At 41.6% G+C, this 22387-nt stretch overlaps 1 protein-coding gene across 1 annotated transcript in view; it reads left to right on the forward strand.

Annotated features, from left to right (window-relative positions):
* The window catches only part of hcn4 (hyperpolarization activated cyclic nucleotide-gated potassium channel 4), a gene marked incomplete at both ends in the record, with an annotated part of 59103 nt that overhangs the window by 30856 nt on the left and 5860 nt on the right, over positions 1-22387 (forward strand). The window contains 4 exons of the mRNA XM_079217570.1: positions 1607-1768; positions 4540-4758; positions 14063-14209; positions 14477-14717. Of these exons, the coding sequence (XP_079073696.1) occupies positions 1607-1768; positions 4540-4758; positions 14063-14209; positions 14477-14717 (769 nt within the window). The remainder of the gene's footprint in view (positions 1-1606; positions 1769-4539; positions 4759-14062; positions 14210-14476; positions 14718-22387) is intronic.

Raw genomic sequence — 22387 nt, forward strand, 5'->3', positions numbered from 1 at the left:
ATATTAATAATGCCAAAATCTCAAATGGCTAATTTAAAAATAATGATTCAAAACACAAACAATACACTGTGCACTTGTATGCTTTATATGCTTTGCCAACCCTTATTGTCCCAGCAGGAATTTCTGTATTGGTCATACACATCTTCCATAGGAGGTTTTTATAGATTTAAAAGCAGTGTTTTATAAAGCTTCCCTTAGAAAAAAATGAAAAAGATATCAGTCTCAATGTGGGAAATGGAAAGAGGTACCTTGTGATTTATTCATTCACCACAGAATTAATTTAACACTTTAATGTTATGGACTGCCATTACGGCTCCAGCAGGAAATTTGACATCACACAACATTGCTTCACAGATAACAAACCTTATTTATCACTGTGTTTGCAAAAAAACAAACAATATCTCACATTTGTCGTGCAGCTGTGAACAGAAGTGCAGAAAATTAAGGGATTTGGTGGCTTGAGCAAGAGAAGACGCAGCTGAGCGAATGATTCAGTTTAGGTGATGTTAAAGTGCTTAAGGCTAAACATTTTGAACAAGAGCCCAAAGAAAGAAGGGAAGGTACGGAGTGGTAGAGAGACATGTTGGCTTTCAGTGTGTATGTTTGTGTGGACAGACAGAGTGCGTGAGTGGGATGTCTCCATCCGCTCTGAGAGAGCCTGGCTCCCCTCCTAGCCCGAGCACATTTTTCCAGGCATACCTCTGGCTTCATGCTAGCCTGTTGAGAGGAGCTAAATTGATGTGATTCGATGGTGCAGCAGCACCCACACTGTCCTGGACAAACACCACACTGATCCCTGCCAGCCTTCTTCTTAACACGCAGAGAGAAAAAGTACACAGATGCATACTCACATTTGTATGCGTTCAGAGGGAAACAGTAAAATACACAAGCTCAGTGCTTTAGGAAGGAGGACTAAGTTGGGCGACAACTATGTGGATCTCTTCATCTTCCTCGATATCATCCACTACTGATGAACAATAAAGTGCAGATGAAATATCCCCTCTCAGTCACAAGCTCTTAAAAGGCACTGAGTGGATTTTAATAAAGAGTGGAGCAGTGAGCAGTGCACACCGTGGTCTTCAATGGGATTAAGAGGCTTTGAATGGTTGAGGCCATTAAAGTCTACACCAGCCCAGAAGTCCAGGAGCGCCTTATGAGTATATTTATCATTAGGATTAACAAACGCAGCCTGTGAACGCTCCCACCCCAGGAGCGCAGCCACCTCTACCCTTGTACCATTATTGTGTTTGGCTGAGTGGCTGATGATAAGAGCGCTTCGGCACCAGGGGAGATAAAGCTCTGGTCCCAGTCTGCCGACCATCCCCAGTGGTCTGCTCTCAGAACGGCAACATCTGCATCCACTAGCTCATCAGTGTACAATGTAAAAAGCTATGATTTATACAGGCTAGTACATTGTTGTCTGATTCTTAAACCACAAACCTTGTGCATGATGTGATTGTGGAGAAAATCTGTGTTGAGGACGGGTGTGTGTGTGTGCATGTGTTTGTGCGTGTCCATTGTAAGAGATATCAGGGATTTGTCCATCAGCGTGTTAAATCGTCCTACCCTAACCCGTTTCCTGGTTCCTTCCTCTCCCACTCCTCAGATCTTCCACATGACCTATGACCTAGCCAGCGCCATGGTGAGGATAGTCAACCTGATCGGCATGATGCTGCTGCTGTGTCACTGGGATGGCTGCCTGCAGTTCCTGGTGCCCATGCTGCAAGATTTCCCCGCCGACTGTTGGGTGTCCAAAAATAAGATGGTGGTGAGTGCTTCTCCTGCACCGAGTCCCCCTGTCTTCTGGAATAAGATTATGCCCTGTTTTATCTCATCTGTCAGCTTTAGTAATTATTGTATTAAAACCCTTTAGCATCCTGTGAAAGATTGTCTCGCATATTTTAAGCTCTAAATCAAATATATTTATCTGCTACGTTCGCACACATTTATTCAATTTGGTGAATTTTGATTTATTTATTTGGAGCTCCCGACATCTGTCCATATTGTAAAAGGAGAGAGACACTGAGGCTATGCAGGGGACATTGATTTCATGAGGAGGACAGATATTGGATAATACTGGTGGAATAGTGACTGCTTCCAGGCAGCACTTGCACTGTGCTTTAATTTTGCTGTATTGTTAAAACAGCTGCTGTAGTAGAGTCTCTGTTAAAGCCGACTCAGAATAGAGTTATCTTTTATTTGTTTATGGAAGCAGACTGTGTCACACCTGATGTGTGACTCTGATTCATCCGCAGCTGATGGGTCTCATGCTAAATTAGCATTAGAGTTATTGTCAGGTTTTGTGGTGGGGCCCTCAGTGATCTGACATCAGTGAATGCTTATCTTTCCAGTACAACCTACCAATACATCAACATATATTTAACCCTTAAGGAAAGCAGATGACGAGAGAATTTCAGAGAAAAATCTAAAGATGTCCAAATAGTGGAAATACACAATGTTATTTTCATTCTTAGAATTTTATATTCATGATACAGGCTGAATTACTTGTTTAAAGTAATTTAGTAATTCTAGTCAAAGACAGAACACTTCATTTATTATCAGGAAAAATTGCAAATTAAACTGCAACAACAAATTAAAGGAAGCCAACATTGAGTTACACACAAACCAGCCCTAGTCAGCTGTGCGTTCAGCTCTCCGTGCCAGAACAGATGTCACATGAGTAGTTACATCGCTCAAGGTATGATGCATTTGGTTCATCATGCCTCACTGCGTCCCTGACATGCTCACTTGTTATATCTAATGATAAGAAATGGCAGATGTTGCACAACCACCGTCCCTTGAGATGTTACACACATTATCTAACTTGTTTTCCATACCTGTTCAATACACACACTCAGGTGAGGTGGTCCTGTTCAGGGACAGTGTCGGCACTGGGGATCAAACCAGTTGATCAACCCATTTACCAACCTCCTTGCCTTTCAGTTATATAGATTAAAACAAAGACATTCATTCAGAGTTCTACGTTGCATGTGGTGACATACAATGCGTGACCATATCCACATTCATTTTTATTTGATTATTTCTATTCCCTAGATGCATTTTAATACAAGTTCAATATGCATGAAGCCAAGTTGCAAGAAGATTATATTATGTTACATAAGGCTGAGCTATCAGGCAGCGTAATGTAAACTAAGACTCATCATGAAAGCTTTTTCTGCAGCAGTGAAAACAAGGATGTGATCATGTTTGTTTTATTCTGCAAAACATATTTACAACTTGCAGATGCAGAAATAAATACAATCACAACAAAGAAATACAGACCTGCAAATATAATAATTTGCTGTCCCCTCCCAAAAAGAAAATGACAATTTCCTGTTATAAAGTTTACATTTTCAGACCAATATTGCTGTTTTATGGTCTTAACAAAAGCTTTACTTTGAACTGTACTCCCATCAAAACGTAATGATCTAGTATTGTATTTCTTAAATGTTTAAACCTTCATCTCAGCAACTCTGGAATATGGACTCACAATGCCAAATGCCTTGTCACAAAGTGACAAAAAGGTTGCACTGGCTGCCTCCTCAAACTTTAAACCCCCAAACCGCCCTTTGCATCTCGGAGCGCAGAGGCCCTGAGATGTGAGGAGGAACAATCATATAATGTACTTAGTTTAAAATCCCGTGTGAGGTATGTAGCCTCTCATTAACATCAAAATTGAGATTGTTTTGTTTCCCACAGTAAACACTGTGTAGTTAATTGGATTACGTAGAAGAATGCCTCTCAATGTGAGGGAATAACAAATATATCTTTCTGAATTCATTCAAGCCTCGAGGACAGCCACCTCTCTGATGGAAAGCTCCTTGTGTTTAACTCACATTACCTGCGAGACAAAGAGTTTGTATTGACTCAGTCACGGTTGGGTTGGCTCTGATTAGAATCTTTAGGGGACACTTTTTGTCTTCTTTTACAGTAGCTGTCCCATTATCTTGCTGGGTCATCGCTCCTTACCTTTTCAGGAGGGCACTAATAAAATTGCTATCTCTCTCAGCTTTTCCGCTGTGGAAATGAGTTTGAAAGCAATTTGGGCATGTCACCCCCAGAAGAGAGTTGATATTGATTTGCCGTGAACTACTACCGGGATCTAAAGGAAAAGGGGCAATTTATCTACAAATGAAAAAACTCAAAGAGAAATCACTTTTTTTTTTTTTTTTAAATAGCTGACCTACTTTCTGTCATGCAAACCTCTAGTGTCTCACGCTCCATTCTCGAGGCTCTTGCCCAAATGTCGGCAGTTTGCTCCAAATGTTTGCACAGATTGAAAAGTATGTTTTAGCCTGCCAGCTGCTCTGTATTGAACCAAGGAAGTCTGAAGTGGACGTCTGCCATTAGTTTTGTAGTAATTGAACGTGTGCGTGTTTGTGTGTGAGCTGTCAGGGTGCTCATTGACCTTTAATGTGCCATCAACACCATTATGAGAGAGAGAGAGAGAGAGAGAGAGAGAGAGAGAGAGAGAGAGAGAGAGAGTTCTCATCCTAGTGTTCTCACCCTAACTCACCTCATCTCCTCTGTTTCATCCAGAATGACACATGGGGCCAGCAGTATTCCTACGCCCTTTTTAAAGCTATGAGCCACATGCTGTGTATTGGGTATGGCATGTACCCCCCGGTGGGCATGACAGACGTGTGGCTGACCATCCTCAGCATGATTGTGGGTGCTACCTGCTATGCCATGTTTGTGGGCCACGCGACCGCGCTAATCCAATCCCTCGACTCATCTCGACGGCAGTACCAGGAGAAGGTGAGTCAAGATGATGTGTTGCTTACAGCTGTGTTGCCTTGGTTTATTTTGAAGAGAAGGACAGTGGCGGTAAAGCAACATTTTTGATCGTCCTTGTCTTAAAGCTTTGTGTTTTATTTTGTCTTTTAATGCAGCAGTTTGTGCAGCCACACAGACATTTAGGTGTTCCATCATAACTCTTCCAAAAAGGGAAAACAATCATTGTCAGTCCTCTAAACCAGGTGTTTAAGAGTGGTATGTTGTGGAGCCCCTTCATAGACAAAAATGACTGCCATATCAACTGCCATGTCAACTCCAAGAAAAAAAGATAGTTGATAAAAAGAAACATTACATATCCTATAATGATTTGAGATGCAAAGAAGTAGTATAATATTACCATGTATTAGGGCATACTGAGCAAGGCGTCCACGTCTTCTCCGCTCCTGCAAGCCAACTTTTTTATCTTCAACTGGACGGGTTCATGCGGTGGTTTTTAGTGACTAGAACCCCAGCCTCTCAAGTTCAGGGAAAGGAAACCCCCTAACAGTTTGCTTTGAAGGCCAAGCCATGTTCCATAGTGCCATGCCCTCTGTTTGCGCAGCATGGGCGATAATGAGCCGAGCTGCGAGGCTGCCACATTGCCCACTGTCTGTGGCGAGGAGGAGACGGGAGTGGATGACCTCTAGGGAATGGAGGCAGAGGTTCCAGAGATCCCACCCAAATGAAAGAGGGAGAGTGTGAGTGAAAGAGGGCAGAGAAAAAGATCCAGGCAGACGAGCAGAGCAACAGATTAGCTGACGTAATGGGTGTGTGTTACGACTTCTTCAAAAGGAGAAAAAGGGCACAGGATAAATTAACACCTCACTGATCTTGGGGTGAGTAACAAAGAGATTAGTTTTCCGCCAGATTCTCACCAGCTAAAATGGTGAAAAATCCATAAAGAAAAACATATGAGTGGGTACATGACTAATGCTGCTTATTTGAGTAGCTGTTTAATGAAAAGGGAGCAAACCATCTACCCGCTCAACACTCTCCACACGTCTGCTGCTCTGCTTTAGAGATGCCTTGCTGCCAAGTAGACTGAACAGCTGGCCTGTCTCAGCACTAGTCAGCATGTGGTACCAAAGCCATTTGCAGCCATTTCTGGGATCACCCCTTAAGGCACCGTAAGAATCCCCCAGTGAGCTAAAAAGGCTCCACTATGCTTGCACAGCTTCCCACGGTGCCTGTCTGCAGAAAGGTTATTACTGCAGACTGCAATTAATTTTTAAGAGTGAAAATTCTCTCATTTATCTTTCCACATGCCTCAGTGATAAGGCGCTCTCTGGGTGCATTGTCACTACGTGCGCATCTGGCTGTGGGAGCCGGATAGTAGTCATTTCTACTAGACTGTTATATAGCCCCTCCTCCTCCTCCCTGCTTATCAGGGTTAGTTCCTTCAAAGACATAAACCTTTTTGTCATTGTCCCTCGCATCGGTTGTGTGACAGTGGGATCTGCTTCCCGGAGATTTCACTCTGCTTTTCCGTGTCAGACTAATACCATAATCCGTGCACTCAAGAAGTGGACAATCCATTGGTCAATCCCTGGAGTTTTGAGAAGGCAGGTGGCTGTTTTCATTGAGCGGCCACGACAGGGACAGCTGTTCTTCTCCGCTGGGACTCAGCCCGGAGAGAAATCTGCCAGGCACCAACAACACAGCAGCCATCGTGCACAAAGTTATTATACACACCTGTGATTTTACGCTGTCTCATTAGGTAAACTAAGATGCAGTGGCTCTGTGTAACATCTCAAATAGCCACCTCTTAAAGCAAACAGTCATTTCTTAAAGCAACCTAAGATGTGATGGAAGGGTGTTTGTACTTTGCAGGTTGGCTTACTGTTAATAGACCATTAAAAAACCATACACAATAACGGAATGGTAATATGATTAACATGACAATACAATAAAATACATGATAACAAACAGGGATACAAAATTCACAGCAGCATATAATAGGTACACAACTTTAAAAAGAATGGCACATATTGGGTGAAATGAATGATGTAAGGCAAGGCACTTGATCTCAAGTGGGCCAGACCAGTAAAATCGCAGCATAATAACGCATACATAACGGAAATATAAAAATAAAAAAGGTCTTTCTACAATAAACTAGAAACATAAAGACCAAAAATTCAGACATCAGCCCACTGTTTATCTGCCTGGACTCTGAATTTCTGCAGATTCCCTCGCTTTGTGACGCGTCCAAAAAAGTTGTCCATTTGCAGCTTGTACTTTCTCCCTGAATTTTGTCACAACGCCTGTTTTTCTCCCGATCATTGATGGTGCTAAGTCTGTAGCCCCACTAACAGCACGGGTCCAGTCCACTCCGACCCGGTCCAGCGCTTCAACGAGAGCGCTAAAGATGTAATTCACTGTAGTGGTGTCCATCATAGGTACCAACTCAAGGAACTTCTTGGTGACCGCCAAAGTTTCATCAACACCACGAATGAATATGGCCAGTTGCGCAATATATCAGTGCCCCCATCAATTGCGACTTTGGCTCAGTGCTTAGCATGCCCGTCTTTCAATAAGAGCATTGGTGGTTCGAGCCCTGGCTTCGCCAGTTTAATTTTTAATTTTTTTCTGTAATTTTAACAGTTATCCAGCGGGTTGTATGTTTGACACACCTGGTGTAAAGCATGGAGCTCTCACACACATGATACGCAATATGTGTATCATGTGTGTGAGCTGTGAAGTTGACAAGCAGAGCCGATGGCCAGGTAACAGTTACATCTAGATGTAACCCCCCTTCTGAGGGACTTTTATGAAGAAAATCAGTCTATTATGGAATCTCAGAACAGTACAGATGGGAAATAGGAAAAGAGGGAGAGAAAAAAAAAGCTCAGCCCTCGAAGATGGTGGAAATTATCATCAGAAAGCCCGAGTATAATCTTTTCTGAATAGAATTCTATTACAATGTGGCACCATGTGATAAATGCCCAGGCTGTCAGAAGCTAGCAAGCAGACTTAAATGAGCTCTTAAAAAGGAATCAGGCAGCCTGTTAACTGTTACACAAAGTAGAGATTCCAACAATCCCACTAAATACCAGAAATGTGGCTCACACTGAGATGAGAAATTGCTTTATTTGATTCATCTTCACCGTGCCAGTCTTTTGCTGTGTGTAAATACAGAGCTGTTGGTGCAGAATATTAAAGTGGGTGCATTTTCCACCTGTTTGCAACTCAATTTGTTGCAGATGTATCTGACTGCATGGGTTAGGTTGGGTCCATATCAGATGTGAATGGAATAGAGGTTGAAGCTGGACATGGTGTTCAATTTCCCAAAGCGCTCCTTTTTCTACTCTGTGACTCTGTTACATTTTCAAGTACACGCCGTGTTATCTTTATTTGAAGTCTTATTTGAAGACTCTTTGCTAGTTAAGTTAAGTTAAATTGTTGTGTTATGACACTTAACTGAAATTGATTTACATTTTCAAATTCTCTGTAAATTATTTTTCAAATCCAACATTAATCTATACAATGGTAAAATAATGAAAACGTTCCATCTTTAACATTGACTGTTTTGTCCAAATAACAGTCCAAAACCCAAAGATATTCAATTTGCAGTGACAATAAACAGATAAAGCTGTAAATCCATCAGCTGTTGTTGTATAAAAGACTTAAGCATTTAGTCAAATGTAAAATTGACTAAATGGGGGAAAAAAAATCTAAATTGTGTCAGTATTTGATATATTTAAGTAAAATATGACATATTTGAGCTTTGGCGGTTATTCACTTTTTAATTTTGAGTAATTTTCGGTCCAGCATTAATTTGATATGCAACTGTCACTACAGGAGTATAATGTTACTCTGTGAGAATTACACTGTTATACACAATAGTGCAATACTGTAGTTTTTTGTATGTTATAGTAGTGTCAACTCCTGTAGCATTATAATACCCCCAGTAGTATATAATACCCCCAGTAGTATTCAATCATCTATCTATTAGCGAGCTGGAATGGGTTAAGCATCTGCCAAATTCCCCCAAGGAATCCTCCCTCTTGTCTCGGGCATGTTGAGAGCCATTATCACACAAAAAGAATTATATCTCTAGATTGGGGGCACAAGATGGCTGCACATGTGACTGTGCATACAGGATATGCCTGCCACTCCAGCTCTCTGTAAGCCGCTGCTTATCTGTCACTACGGCCCTCTACAGTGGAAATGCATCCAGAAATGGGGATAGGGATACCAAACAAAAGAGATAATCTCATTCATTTATAGGTGACTTGTGATTCATGTTGTCCCACTTTCTTTATAGAAGCCCTCTGATCCTTTTGAGCATTTCTCCTCTCAGGTTTTTAATAGTGTATTATTAATATTATTCAGCGTGGGATAACTGAGGGATGTTCTGTTTGTTGTTGGTAGTTAGAGATGAAATCAGGGGTGCCCAGGAGGGACTATGAGCAGCGTGTTGTGGCATGCCAGTCCCAAGTGGCTTTAGAAGGAAATGGCAATGGGGTGCTGCAGCCCCTCCCCTTTAAGTCTCTGATTAACACATGGCAATTAAACCCAGCTCTTTGGGGAATAGTTAATAAGAGGCCCAACGCTGATTATGTGTGGGTGAAGAGGCTCTAGAGATCTTTTGTTCCCCCACTTCAATCCTCCAATCAAAACCTTTGGAAATACAGTAAATAGTCATCAGAGGAGGACTATATTTGCACTTTGTCCCTTTCTTTGAAATATATTAATTCTGGCAGCGAATTATTTACATAACAATTCATTTAGCTGATGCTTTTATCCAAAGCGACTTACAATAAGTGCAATTCAACCATGAGTACAAACTCAGAACAACAAGAATCAAGAAGGTACAATTTCTTCAATAAAGTTAAAGCACAAAGTGCTATCAGTAAGTGCCATTTAAGTGCTACTAAAGTGCTACTACGGCGCTACCTTCCTTATTCAAGGTGTAGTCAAAAAAAATGTGATTTTCGTTTGCGACGGAAAATGTAGAGACTTTCTGCTGTCCTGATGTCAATGGGGTGCTCGTTCCACCATTGAGGAGCCAGGACAGTAAACAGTCGTGACTTTGTTGAGTGTTTAGCTCGCAGTGACGGAGCTACAAGCTGATTGGCAGAAGCCGAGCGGAGCGAACGAGCTGGGGTGTACGGTTTTACCATGTCCTGGATGTAGATTGGACCCGATCTGTTCGTGTGACTATAACATGCAATCTTAGTGTTTCCTTATTTAAGCTAAATATTTACTCAGTCATGTCTGTGTTGATTAATTGTGAAGGCCTTAGAAACAGTTTAAAAGATGTGGTTTATCCAACAATAGCAATAACTTTGCGTGGCCTTGTAGAGGTTAAGTCATGCTTTACCCATGCAGTCAGCCCAAGGACACAGCTGTCAACATGTTTAGGAGCTTAAGTCTGATTCTGCCTTACAGTAAGAGACGTTCTCATTAGTCTGGACCTGACTGATGACATTAATCTAAACCCCGTTACATTCCCTTTTTCCTCCCTGTCTTTCACACAACTTGTACAGGACTGTTAACATGCCCCAGAGGTAATAAAAACCAAATCAAAAGTACAACCATGTCAGTATTCTCTATAATAATTAATATCATGATAAAGGTTTGCTTTCTGCAGTATCTGCAGTATTCATGTCAAGGTTGTCATTTCAACAGATGTAACGCATTTTATTAGATGCATGTTTGGGAAAAACAAAAGAATATCCTTGCTTAAGTAGGCTAGGATGCAACATAGTGGCCATTAATCATTTACACCCTCTTAACTAACTTTGGCCTAATTACATCACAAAATAATACAGTACTAAATCAATACAAACTAAATTTGCATCTGTTTGGAGAGCTGCGTGAGAAAGAAGGGAATTGGCGGGGGAAATAAATAGCGTGATAAAAGAGTAGAGGGACAGAAAGAAAAGAAAAATATGAATGGGAAACCAAAGAATGGTCATGTGGAGAGAGCTCCAAACCAAGAAAGGGAGAGAAAGGATTTGTGAAATGAAATCACATGGAGATGCAGTAATGTATAGCTTAGTGGGCCGAGTATGCTTCTTCTGTAATATTGTCAAGATTGGAAGCTTAGGCTCACCCCCACCCCATTGCAACTATTTACAGCCTTCTAGTCTTGTTATCACAGTGAGGTTGCCCTTATCGCCTGGCAAGGCGAGTCTCTGTTGCCTGAGTTTTGGAGGTGCTTGTAGGCATATTTTGTTCCCTTTGGATAAAGCCAGACTAACTGTTCCCCCTGCAGTAAGCTAACAGTCTGCTTGTGGATACTCAGATATTAAAGGGGTATGAATCATTTAATCTAACCATTTAGCGTATAATCCCAAATGTCAAACTAAAGCGAGACGGAAAGGAAGAGAAAATCAATCCTGGGAATCTCATCATCTACATTTTGAACAGCCCCCCTGCAGCCTGAACCCAAGAGAGTGCAGCAAAGGTAGCGGATGCTGGAATGGTTACCTCCATAATGCTGACTATGATTTGATTTAGCCAAGTAGAGCAGGGCAGCAGGGGTCTTCCTAGTGACAGTGGGATGGCGATAAGATAATTTCCCATCACAGGGGGTGTTATCAGCCCATAGCAGCATCAGGAGAGCGCTGTCCCCTTGCGGTCGGTGTCTTTACATCCCTGTCAGCTTCTCTTCTCAGACTCAGTAGTGATAAGCCAATATAAAATGTCTTTGACTGAGCCACTGTATGTAGTGTAGTTGTACTCATCACAATATAAAATAAATAAGACATTATCTTGCATTTGTTCACTTGACTAATGCCCTTTCATGCTGGGAGAATCAAATTGTAAAATGCTGCAAAGCTGAGCATGAATGTTTTGTTTTTTTATGAATGTAAAAAAAAGGAGAGTCGTTTTGAAGGAGATGATAAGCCACCCCTTTGAAACAGAGCGCCATGCTGTGGCATATCTAATGTAGGAGACATTAAGACATTCGACAAGATGCAGAATGTGGGTTACACCTGTCATCTTCACCCTGGCGTCACACGCAGACAAGCCATCTTCGCTGCACTACTCTGCAGCCAATAGGACTGGAGTCTGTGATTGTTTTCTAGCTGTCTGTCTCTTGGAGTAAGGGAGTGAAACGTCTTCTCTGTGAGAGGATTCTTTTTCATCTTCAAATCAGTAAACACTCAATTCTATGCCAAAAGGATTGTGTGGATAAAGACTCAAACCCCAACCCCCATCCATCTCTCCACATCCACACATGAGACTGGATATGTAAAAGCTCCTTTCCACATCTTATTATTGCCTCTGCAAGTATTTGACTTTCCACGGCATCGGCACGTATAAATTGTTAAATCTTTCACTTAACGTTCACTTGGCGACGTGAACGGATATTTTAGTAATATCAGATGAGCAATTTCTTCATGTTAGACATACAGTACAATGGATCAGCCACTCTGCCTTATCTGCCGTGTTTCTTTTTGTGTGTGCGTGTGTTTTCATATTCACATAATATTTCCTTGTACTTACAGGTAGACTGTAGTGTACCTAACAAGGTATTTCAAATCCTCACAAGCTGAGGCAATAAAACACTTTATTGTAAACTGGACACTGACGAGGGTGCTGTAAAATCTATACGAACAGACTAACTCCAGGATGCTTTCTTTGTCTGTGAAGGATTCCAAAGGCACTTGTCAAACACAATTTAAATCTATCAACATTTGGTAAAAGTAGGGGTGACAAAAGAGTGGAGGCTTAAAAACTCAGCAGGGTGTCAGTAGGTTGTTCGCCTCTGATCAGACTCATTCCAAAATGTGCTAAGTGTGGTTTCTAACCCTCATATGTGTTTCTATCCAACTCCAATCACATCTCTTGATGTTCAGGAACCCTGACAGCTTTTTTGCTTCCACAAAAAATAATCTGACTTGCATGAGACATCTGCCCTCATTTACTGTGCTATATTTCCAAAAGAATGGCCTTTTGATGATCTCCTACAAGAAAAGTGGTGACTAGGGTAGTTGAGTGGAATAATAAAGAGGGAGACATCTGAGGTCAGCCATGTCGTTGAGTGGTAAGGCTATTGGCACTGTAGAAATGGCGATCAAAGAGCACCTCCAGCATTGCCCTATGAATGGTTAATTTCTTTCTTTTTTTCTTCTTCTTCTTTTTTCCCTTCTATCACTGAGGGTCAAGGATTCTACCTGGTATTATTCCCGAGGAGCTCTCAGTGTATTTTGATCTGCATCTCTGCTTCCTATACTGTAGCATCAATGAAAGGCCATCTAACACATTTTAATACTTTTATTTTTAACAACGAACATAAAGACTGGCGGGTGGAGACACATACAGTCTGTCATTCAATGAATACACTGTTAATTATTTTTTTGTATGTGGTCTTTGGAAGGCCTTTGGGCTTTGTGTGCAACACATGCATATAACACCTAAAAACCTAGCTTAATTTTCTACATATGTATGCTTTGTAACAAAAATATTAATATTAATACATTCTAGTTTTCTTAGTATTATTTAGTTGCAGTGTATGATGTTAAACACATTCATATACATTGCATTTAATTAAATACAAACAGGAACATCTAATTACAGACACACAATACCTGAATTCACACACATCAATGTCTCTAGCGCGCTGTCCTAATGTAACTTTTATTTCATCTATAGTGCCAATATTAATATATTCTTGCTGTTTTTCTCTCTTTTCACTGGTTTAAATGCATTATATGGATATATAATCACTTCATCCCTTTTCCTTTTTTCTTCCACTTTCTACTTTGTATTGATACACACTAATTTCAAGACACTATTGGAATTCAACCAGTTATACGATTAATTTATTATTGGAAAATATATGTGGATGCAAATTATTTTAGTTACGTGAATGAATGTTAAGATAATGTTGGTAATGACAACTCCACCTGAATATTGATGTGACACATTTACCTAACTTTGACAATCCAGATCCTGATCAGCCACAATAGTGAATGCTGTACAACGCCAGTGAATTTCCATCATGACTTAACAGTCGACAATGATTATACCTCTCAAAATTCTCCAATATCTTAAGAGAAGTGGGACAATGATAGTCAATGTGTTTACAGCAAATATGGAAATATTGCTTTCTGTCTTTTGAGAGACCGACTGTAAAAGGTAAGATCAAAGACTGGAAAATCACTGTCTTGTTGAGCTCAACTTGCAAGAGCCCCAGTGGCCCGTATGTATAGGTTTCCATTTCCTTGTGTGTGTGACCTCGGTGCCAGCTGTTCCCTGTGGCTGTGTATCTGTGCTACAGCACTATGGCCTTTGAGTAACCTAATTGTTGTGTGTCTCGGTGTCCCCGCAGTACAAACAGGTGGAGCAGTACATGTCCTTCCACAAGCTGCCTGCAGATATGAGGCAGAGAATCCACGACTACTATGAGCATCGTTACCAGGGCAAGATGTTCGATGAGGACAGCATCCTGGGAGAGCTGAACGAGCCGCTGAGAGAGGTGGGATGAGAGTTCCTGTCTGTCTTCTACACATGTGATGCGTTCAAAAGCTTGTGTACTTCTTAACATTCCCCTCAGTTCCGTTCAGTTTTTTTTTTTTCTTGTTACCAAATCCCAACAAGACTAATACTGAGAAGAGCTCAGAAGAAACAAAACAACTGTTTGCACAGCTGACATTGTTGTGTTGTTACCCCTAATATCTTTTCTTGTTTGAGGTTGTAACAGGCCAATGGCTTTTGTAACTGCTTTCTCTGTGTGCTCACGCAGGAAATCGTCAACTTTAACTGTCGAAAGCTGGTGGCGTCCATGCCTCTGTTTGCCAACGCCGACCCCAACTTTGTCACCTCCATGCTCACTAAGCTGAGGTTTGAGGTGTTCCAGCCTGGGGATTATATCATCAGGGAGGGCACCATCGGCAAGAAAATGTACTTCATACAGCACGGGTTTGTCGGTGTACTAACCAAAGGCAATAAAGAGACCAAGCTGTCAGATGGCTCCTACTTTGGAGGTAAGACAAGCTGGCGCTGCACAAGAATCACAAATTCAAAGGTCACATACACACACATCTTTCTGTTTTAATATTAATAATGCTCTCATTTGGTACCTTGAGAGGTTGACTTGGGTTTGAATTTGTATTTGTAAGGCATTTGGAAAATGCTGTTCTGGCTCTGTTATTGGCTCATCATGAAGAACAAGTGGTATGTTGTAGAGTGCTTGTCACCTCACTTAAAATTCTGCTTCATGTTTTATGCAGGACGTTTCCCTTCACGTCATGAGCTGTCTCTTTAATGGAGGGCAAACCAAAATTAAGAAAACTGTTCCTGCTGGTTTACAAATTAAGAAATGTGCATTCAACGGTCAAAGGGGACATAAATCTGTGAAATGACATACTGCATGAATGCTTAAGACTTGTGCAATAATCCAGAACTTAACTTGTGTTATGCTCTTAATCAGGGTCAAATAATGCATCGCCCTCTTTTGGTCCCACAGAGCCTATGACACATGTATAAGACAATGCTGCCATACTGCCCTCACCAAATACCAATTAATTTGCCCAGTGACAGCGTATCATTCAGTCTACACTGTTAAGTAATGAGAATTGGTGGCAAAGCATTTAACAGCACATGACCTGACTGTGGAAGTTTAATTACGTCTTGCCTGCTCAAGTCCATCTCCATGCCCTCTCTCCAGGGGGGTTCCAGAGAAATAATGAATAGATGGCAGGCAATCTATCTTTACACATGCCAAAACTAATCAATATTTTAGACAACATGGACCCGGAGCGAGCTGGGGCCATGTTGTCTAAAATGTTGTCCAAAATGTTCCCTCCATCAGTCCATCAGCAAGGCAGAAATCAGATTAAAAGAGAGCTCATGGACTGGTTTCTAGCACAAGCTTTGTGATAATGGTGCTGTTTTTGACGCTCAAAGAAGCTGACTGAAGTGTACTCTCGACCTGAAATGCGTCAGTGTGAATGCATCTACTTTTGACTCTTTTTACAAGTAGTGTAACTAAAAACTGTATATAAGAAGTGGACGTAGTCATCATGATGTCACCCATTGGCTTGTAGACTGCTGTTTTGAAGTCTTGAGTTTTCAGCGCTGCCATCTTGATTTACGGCTTTCGGCATGTTTTTTTTTTTTTTGCAACCAATGAACGGAGGTTACCATATTTGGAATGCAGAGGAGTGACGTAGAGACGCCATATACGGCTTTGGTAGCAGCTTTGGTAGCGGCAGTGACGTAGCATCAATCCCAGTAAACTCGCCCTAAAGCATACTCCGCTTTATGGTCAATCATGCTGTATTGAAGAAGAAACTAGTGATTGAGACCAAGAAACTCATGAGAAGTTAGGTTATTTCCTCATAGACTTCCATACAATCTGACTTCTTTTCGCATCCGGAGGAGTCACCCGCTGTAGGTTCTAGTGAGGTAAGCCTTGAGCCACTGGGAGTTTGTTTCCAAGCACAAGTTAGTCATTCATAAAATGAATTGCTGCAGGATCAGCACAGGGAGTATGTGGCACATGTGGATCTCAGTGTGTCTGACATTATCAGCAAGCGGGAAGTCAAAAGCAAGTATTTTTCATATTATGTGCAGAACACGGGGGCCTGCTCCACATGGATTGATAGGTTTTGACTCTCTACCCTGCATGTGAATATGTGAGCATGTGAATGTAGAGCAACCGCCATCCAGTCATCGAGGAGCTTTCTTTTTTTGTCAAAGACACTCCGCGTCAGCAGGCTCCAGTTTACAGTACGCCAAATGGCATGCGTATATGCTCATCAACATCTTATCAAACTCATGTACCGTAACTCTTTCATTCCATTGACCTGAATTATTTACACAATTATATACTCAGCAGTCTGCTCCAGTTTGTTAGATGTTGGATTAGCTCGAGCCAGAGCCTAAAGTCGAAAGTTGACACGACATGAACTGGATAGGAGCGTCGGCTGGGCACACAACGATCCAATGAAGAGGGGAAATGTAATGTGACTGCAGTACTAACGCCAAGGGACACATGGATCGCTGCCAAGCCTGCTCTCTGGACGCTGCTCTGGGCTCAGAAAGAAAACATGCACCCTCCACCCTCGCCTCCACTTCCCTCTTTCTCTCCTTAAAGTTCAGTATTGGAACACTTATTTTAACAGCATCTCCGCTGCCCTCTCAGAGCCAAGACTGAGCAGGTTATTGTGTTGTTATAGTTCATCCTTTGTTGCCTGCAGAAATTGATGTGTTGCCAGTGCAGGCTGTTCCTCTCTCTTGGTTGGTGACCTTGTGGTGGCCATACATGCCATTCAGAGGTGCTTATCAAAAGCTGCCTTTGATTGCACCTCTAAGATGGCTCACTTTGCCGCCCAGAGAGTGGCTTGTAGCAGTGAAACTGCTCAGAAACCGAGTCAGCGAGTGGGAGTTAGGAGTAAGGAGGGAAGTATGTTGACTGCACAGTTTGCAATCTCCTGTTTGATCTTTTTGGCTTTACCAGATCTCTGACTCTGGTGCTGTCTTCATTCGTAGTCCTGGATCAGGGAACTAACACTCCTCCCATCTCCCTTGTCTTTTACTTTTTTTGTTGTTGTTTTTCTCTTCTAAAAGCTTAGACATGGCTGTGCTTTAGAGCTGCCAAATGGCCCCTCTGAATGAGTCAGCAAGAGGGACTGGCAGCAGCAAAGTCCCAGGTAATCCTCCCAGTCCTTAACCCAGTTAACACTCCTACACCTCTTATTCTGAAGCAGCATCAGCTGAAGATCGAGGCACTGCAGCAGTTGAGTGAGTGACAGAAAGGGGGATATGATGATATATAGAGTAGTCTTATATGACAGGTTGGATAGGATAAGATGATATAATGCTGTGTTTTGATATATGATGTGTTACGACACAATATGTTGTTCGACATTATTTGTCATCCAAATACTAAGGGCTTAATGCAAGATTGGGAATATTATGTGATGCCACATAATACACATAACATTATACAAATACATACAAGTGTGCATGGTATTACTGGATAGGCACGTAGGTGATACAATGATATGATATAATATGATACAAAATTGCTCACTTACTCGTCAACATCCACTTCCATCATGGATATGTGTTGCCATCATCAGCTGTGTTCTCTGATAATGTCAGTTACTATATATTTGTTTAAAAGTACAGTGCCTGTGTGACTTTGGGCATGTTAAACCAAACAATTGTTGATTTGTGGATTTGCATCTGAACACACACACAAACAGCTGGTCTTTGAATGCTGTTTTATTGTGTCTTTTGTCCCTCACCAACACAACCAGCCTCAGGTCAGGGGGTGAAAAAGAGACAATGAGATGTGACGGGACTTCAGCATCACCCACAGTGCAAAAAAACATCAGAAATACCTACCCACAATGTCTGCATGCTGGCCAAACCTAAGGTGTTGCGTAGCTATGGTAAAGTTGTGAGGGAGTGAGCATGGTGCGTCATGGGGAATCAGGCAGCCCACCGCGGTTGTTTCAAAGGTTAGAGAGTGTCTGCTCTGTGGGCTGGGGGCAGTGTTTGGCGAGGGAGATTGGAGCTGACAGTAGGATTCAAAGTCCAGGTGAGCTTTGCCAGACCAGGCTGCAGGACACTGCAGGATACTTTATCACAGACCAGTCCTTCTCATACTCGTTAATATACATCCATGCACACTTATAAGCAGAGAGGAAGGCAGGCACAATCACATGCAAATACATGCACACTGAGACTTATTTAAAAGCACATTCAAAGGCCAACATTTACATTCACTCCGACTGGTGCGCAGTAGTTTGCAGGTGGTCTGTATCTGCTTTAGCTTACAAAGATTTAAGTTTAGATCTAGAAACAGACGTTAAAAATACATTCAGGCAATACTCATTGCGCTCATTTGTTTTACACATTTGTTTCAGAAGAGCTCTCTGATTTTGGTTTGATTTTAAGTCAAGTTATGTAGTTGCATTTTGCAGAATTTACTGTTTATACCTACATTTTTACTTGTCAAGTTTCTTCCATTTACCAGGGTTTTCATTGCCTAAAGGAACTCTTTAAGTGCAACCCTTGCAACCAATGTTTTGTATTTTTTAAAGACTTATCTCTTGGGTATTAATGATTTATAGAGCTTAGAATTCCATAGGTGTTTGTAACTCTGTGGTTCACCAGATTTACCTCGTAAAGAGTTGTTTTTATTGACTGTATTTTGCACAGTTTGCTGCTACCAGTGCAGCTGTAGCTCGGAGAAAGTCAATGAAAACTTTCCTAGAGAGCATAGCTGTTGGCCCTTTAAGTATCTGTACAACATGCAAACATGGCTTTACACTGTGCGCATACGGCATTCATAATGTAAAGACACACAAGAAGAGCCGTGTTATTCCTTTCTTGCGTTCTCTCCCACACACACGCATCTTGCATGCTTGCCGTCTGCTCTCCAATTTGAGAGCTGGCACAAGGACTCGAGAAGCTTCTTTCCAGTAAGAGCCGAGGACACGTGGGGTGCAACATCCCACAAAAGACGAAATGAGTCAAATGGGTTCTCTCTAAGGTCACAGCACATGACGTTGTAGTCGTAGTCCTCCTTTCAAAGTGGAAAATGAACCGCGCATGACTATGGCGAAGTAACATCTTCTAGTGCACAAATGTACACCGAGGCATCTTTGTGTCTGTAGCACTAACTTGCCAGACACAGTTTTGGGAACAATAACAGTTGGGCCAAATGAACTCCAAGCAGAACAGGACAGCAGGGGACAGGTCGGACGGGCAGATTTATCAAGTAGACCTATAACTTTATTCTCAGAGCTGCGTCTTTGCTTTCACTACTGTTACGGCCTGCCTAGTGTGCCTATGGTTACACAGGCCTAACAACACACAAAAGAAAAATAGCTTTTGCAAAGGTGGAACCAGGAAAGGAAACAACAAGGCAGGTGAGATAAGCGGCAATAAACATAATTTATTGACAGCTAACAAAAAAGGTAAAAGAACGAAAATGGAAGCAAATAGGCCTCAGGGTCTCAAAGGCCAAAACAACAACCCCATACTAGCTAGAAAACAAAGTATCTCTTGCCTATCGTGGAACAACAATACAACAAAGTGACAACAAAAATGGCAGCGAACCCCGACACAGCTTCCCCCAAAATGTCATAAATGGTAGCCTGCGCTCAGGCACCATCCAAGCTCCAGACCAACCGCTTGCAGCTCAGAGAGAGGACGAGAGAGAGCACTGGATCTGGGTCTCTATATCTATATCTGATATGTCTCTCAGGTGGTCTCCCGCTGCTCCAGGTGCACCAGATCTGCAACAATTACACAAGAGGGCGGAGTTAAATCAGGGGGCGTAACAACTACTTTTACCCATTATTTTTTCCAAACGCTGTTTTTAGAATGAACAAAATATGGAGTACAATGACATTTTTTTCAGAGACCATCATTTATCTTGTGTCATGACGATATTATAGCTTTGCTAATTTGAGCTGACAAAGCCCACAATTTTGAGCCGATTATGAATCATCTCCTTGTTGTTAAGGACCACACAGAAATGGATAATTGTAGAGGCGGCAGTCAGTCTGAGGAGAAAACATACGCCCCTTACAGAATAGCTACACCAACTAAGCCTGTCCTATGATTTCATGCAGGATTTGGGGAGCATTGCGATGAGTCACATGAGATGTGAGTAAGCAGTGGGAGTAGAGCGTTCATAAATAAATTGAATGTAACTCACGAACCATCAGCGAAAGCCGTTTTGAGCTCGATAGAGAAGTGCAATTGGCTGAATTTAGGGGCGGGGATAAACCACTGTCATGAAATAAAACATTGGGTCATTGGGATTTTTTTCCCCCTGAAATGTTATTTAATAAAATAGATGACATTTCATAATGATGAACCTATAGTTTTTAAATAACTCACAACATTTTTTGACAATTAATCGGTTCATATATATTCTACACACAATCTACATGATCAAAAGATATTGTTTAGATTAATAGATGATCTATAACTCCGAAAAATTTATAATCTTGCGTTAATATAAGCAAAATTGTGGTTTTTCGATTTTGAGTTTTCATTGCATTTTGTGTGAAACCATGTATTTTGTATTAAGTCCTGATATTCAGGAGAGTATTGAGCTTCAGGGTGGACACATGCTTTAGCCACTCAGCACTCAAAGACATCCGCTAATCACTTTTTTGTCAGCTCAGACCGAGTTGCACCAGACCCGGACCCTGCCAAGGATTCTTTCCCTGCACTTGTAGTTCAGATGGCACCGCTAAGTGTCTGGGCTTCACTTTCTTTCTGCAAAGACAGTTAGATGAGGCCAGAGGGCTCACTGCAACTCACCGCCTCGTCTTTTCAGTGTGGGCTTCATCCAGAAGGCCACGGGACAAGAGGATGTAATACAGAGCTATGATGCTCCTCTACAGAGGGATTACTGGAGCAGTGCTTTGGGAAATGGAACCCCAGCACAGATACCAGCCAGGGCTGTCCTGCTAACACACACTTACAGTACACACAGTACACACAACACACACACACACACACACACACACACACACACACACACGGTGAATACACACACACGCACAGACAGGAGATTGTGGTATTTTTACTCTCTCACATGCACACAGCTCTCTTGCTAACTTGGCCATTGTTAATTCACCCATGCTCTCTCTCTCTCTCTCTCTCTCTCTCTCTCTCTTTCTCTCTCTCTCTCTCTCTCTCATATGTGCATCAACAGTAATTCACTGTACATGAGGTTGTTTTTATGCCACGTACAGAGTACATTACTCATTTTCTGCTCTGTCAAATCATGCATTTTCCCTTTATCCACTGACCTATCCTATTTTTTAAAGCATCATTAACGATCATCACAACCACTCAGTGTCAATGCAAAATCCTGTAAAATCTAATTTAATCGATTACAATCTCCGGGTTGTAAATGCTACATAACGTGAATTCTGTAGTGTTGACATTGTTTTATGGTCACTCGGTTCCAAGGAATTTTTTGAGGCTATTTTTATTGGTGGTGTTTGTTGACTTCCATCATATTAAGAGGTGTTTTTGCAGCCCCTCCGTATATGTTAATAGGGGGGACAAAATGCAAGTCTATGTTTAGGTTTGCTTTGTATGGTATAAGTGTTTTAATTATCTGTCCATAGATAATATAGATTTCACTCATTTTAGCTGTAACTAACAAGGTCCAACTTTTCTGTTTAATTCATGTTACCTGTCTTTTCACTTTCTTCTCCCTGTACAAGTCAAATTGCACACATATTAAAAAAAAGTATTATTCAGTAATGTCAGGAAGGCAGAGGGAAGATTTAATGTCTCAGGGCTCTCAAGTTTTTAAGACAGATAAGAGTGACATATATACATATCCTCCTCCTCCTTCTCCTACACCCCCCCCCCCCCCCCCGCCCCTTTTCCTCTCAGTTAATTATCTCCTTTATGCAGCTGCCTGCAACGGCTGTCATTTACAGAAAGTTTTCCACCAGCTGTTCCTAATGTGAGTGGTGTGCATTGTCAAATTGCAATTGGCTACTTTGATCAAATCTTGCATAAACAGCAGAAGGCCACACCAAACCACACAGACATCTACTCTCTTGTTGACACCAAAGTTATATGCAGTAAAAATCAGCAAAACTCTGACACTTCAGACATCATATACTTACATACATAATTTGCATTTTTTTCACTCCCC

The sequence above is a fragment of the Taurulus bubalis genome, assembly GCF_910589615.1.
Source record: "Taurulus bubalis genome assembly, chromosome: 4".
In the NCBI taxonomy this organism is placed as follows: Eukaryota; Metazoa; Chordata; class Actinopteri; order Perciformes; family Cottidae; genus Taurulus; species Taurulus bubalis.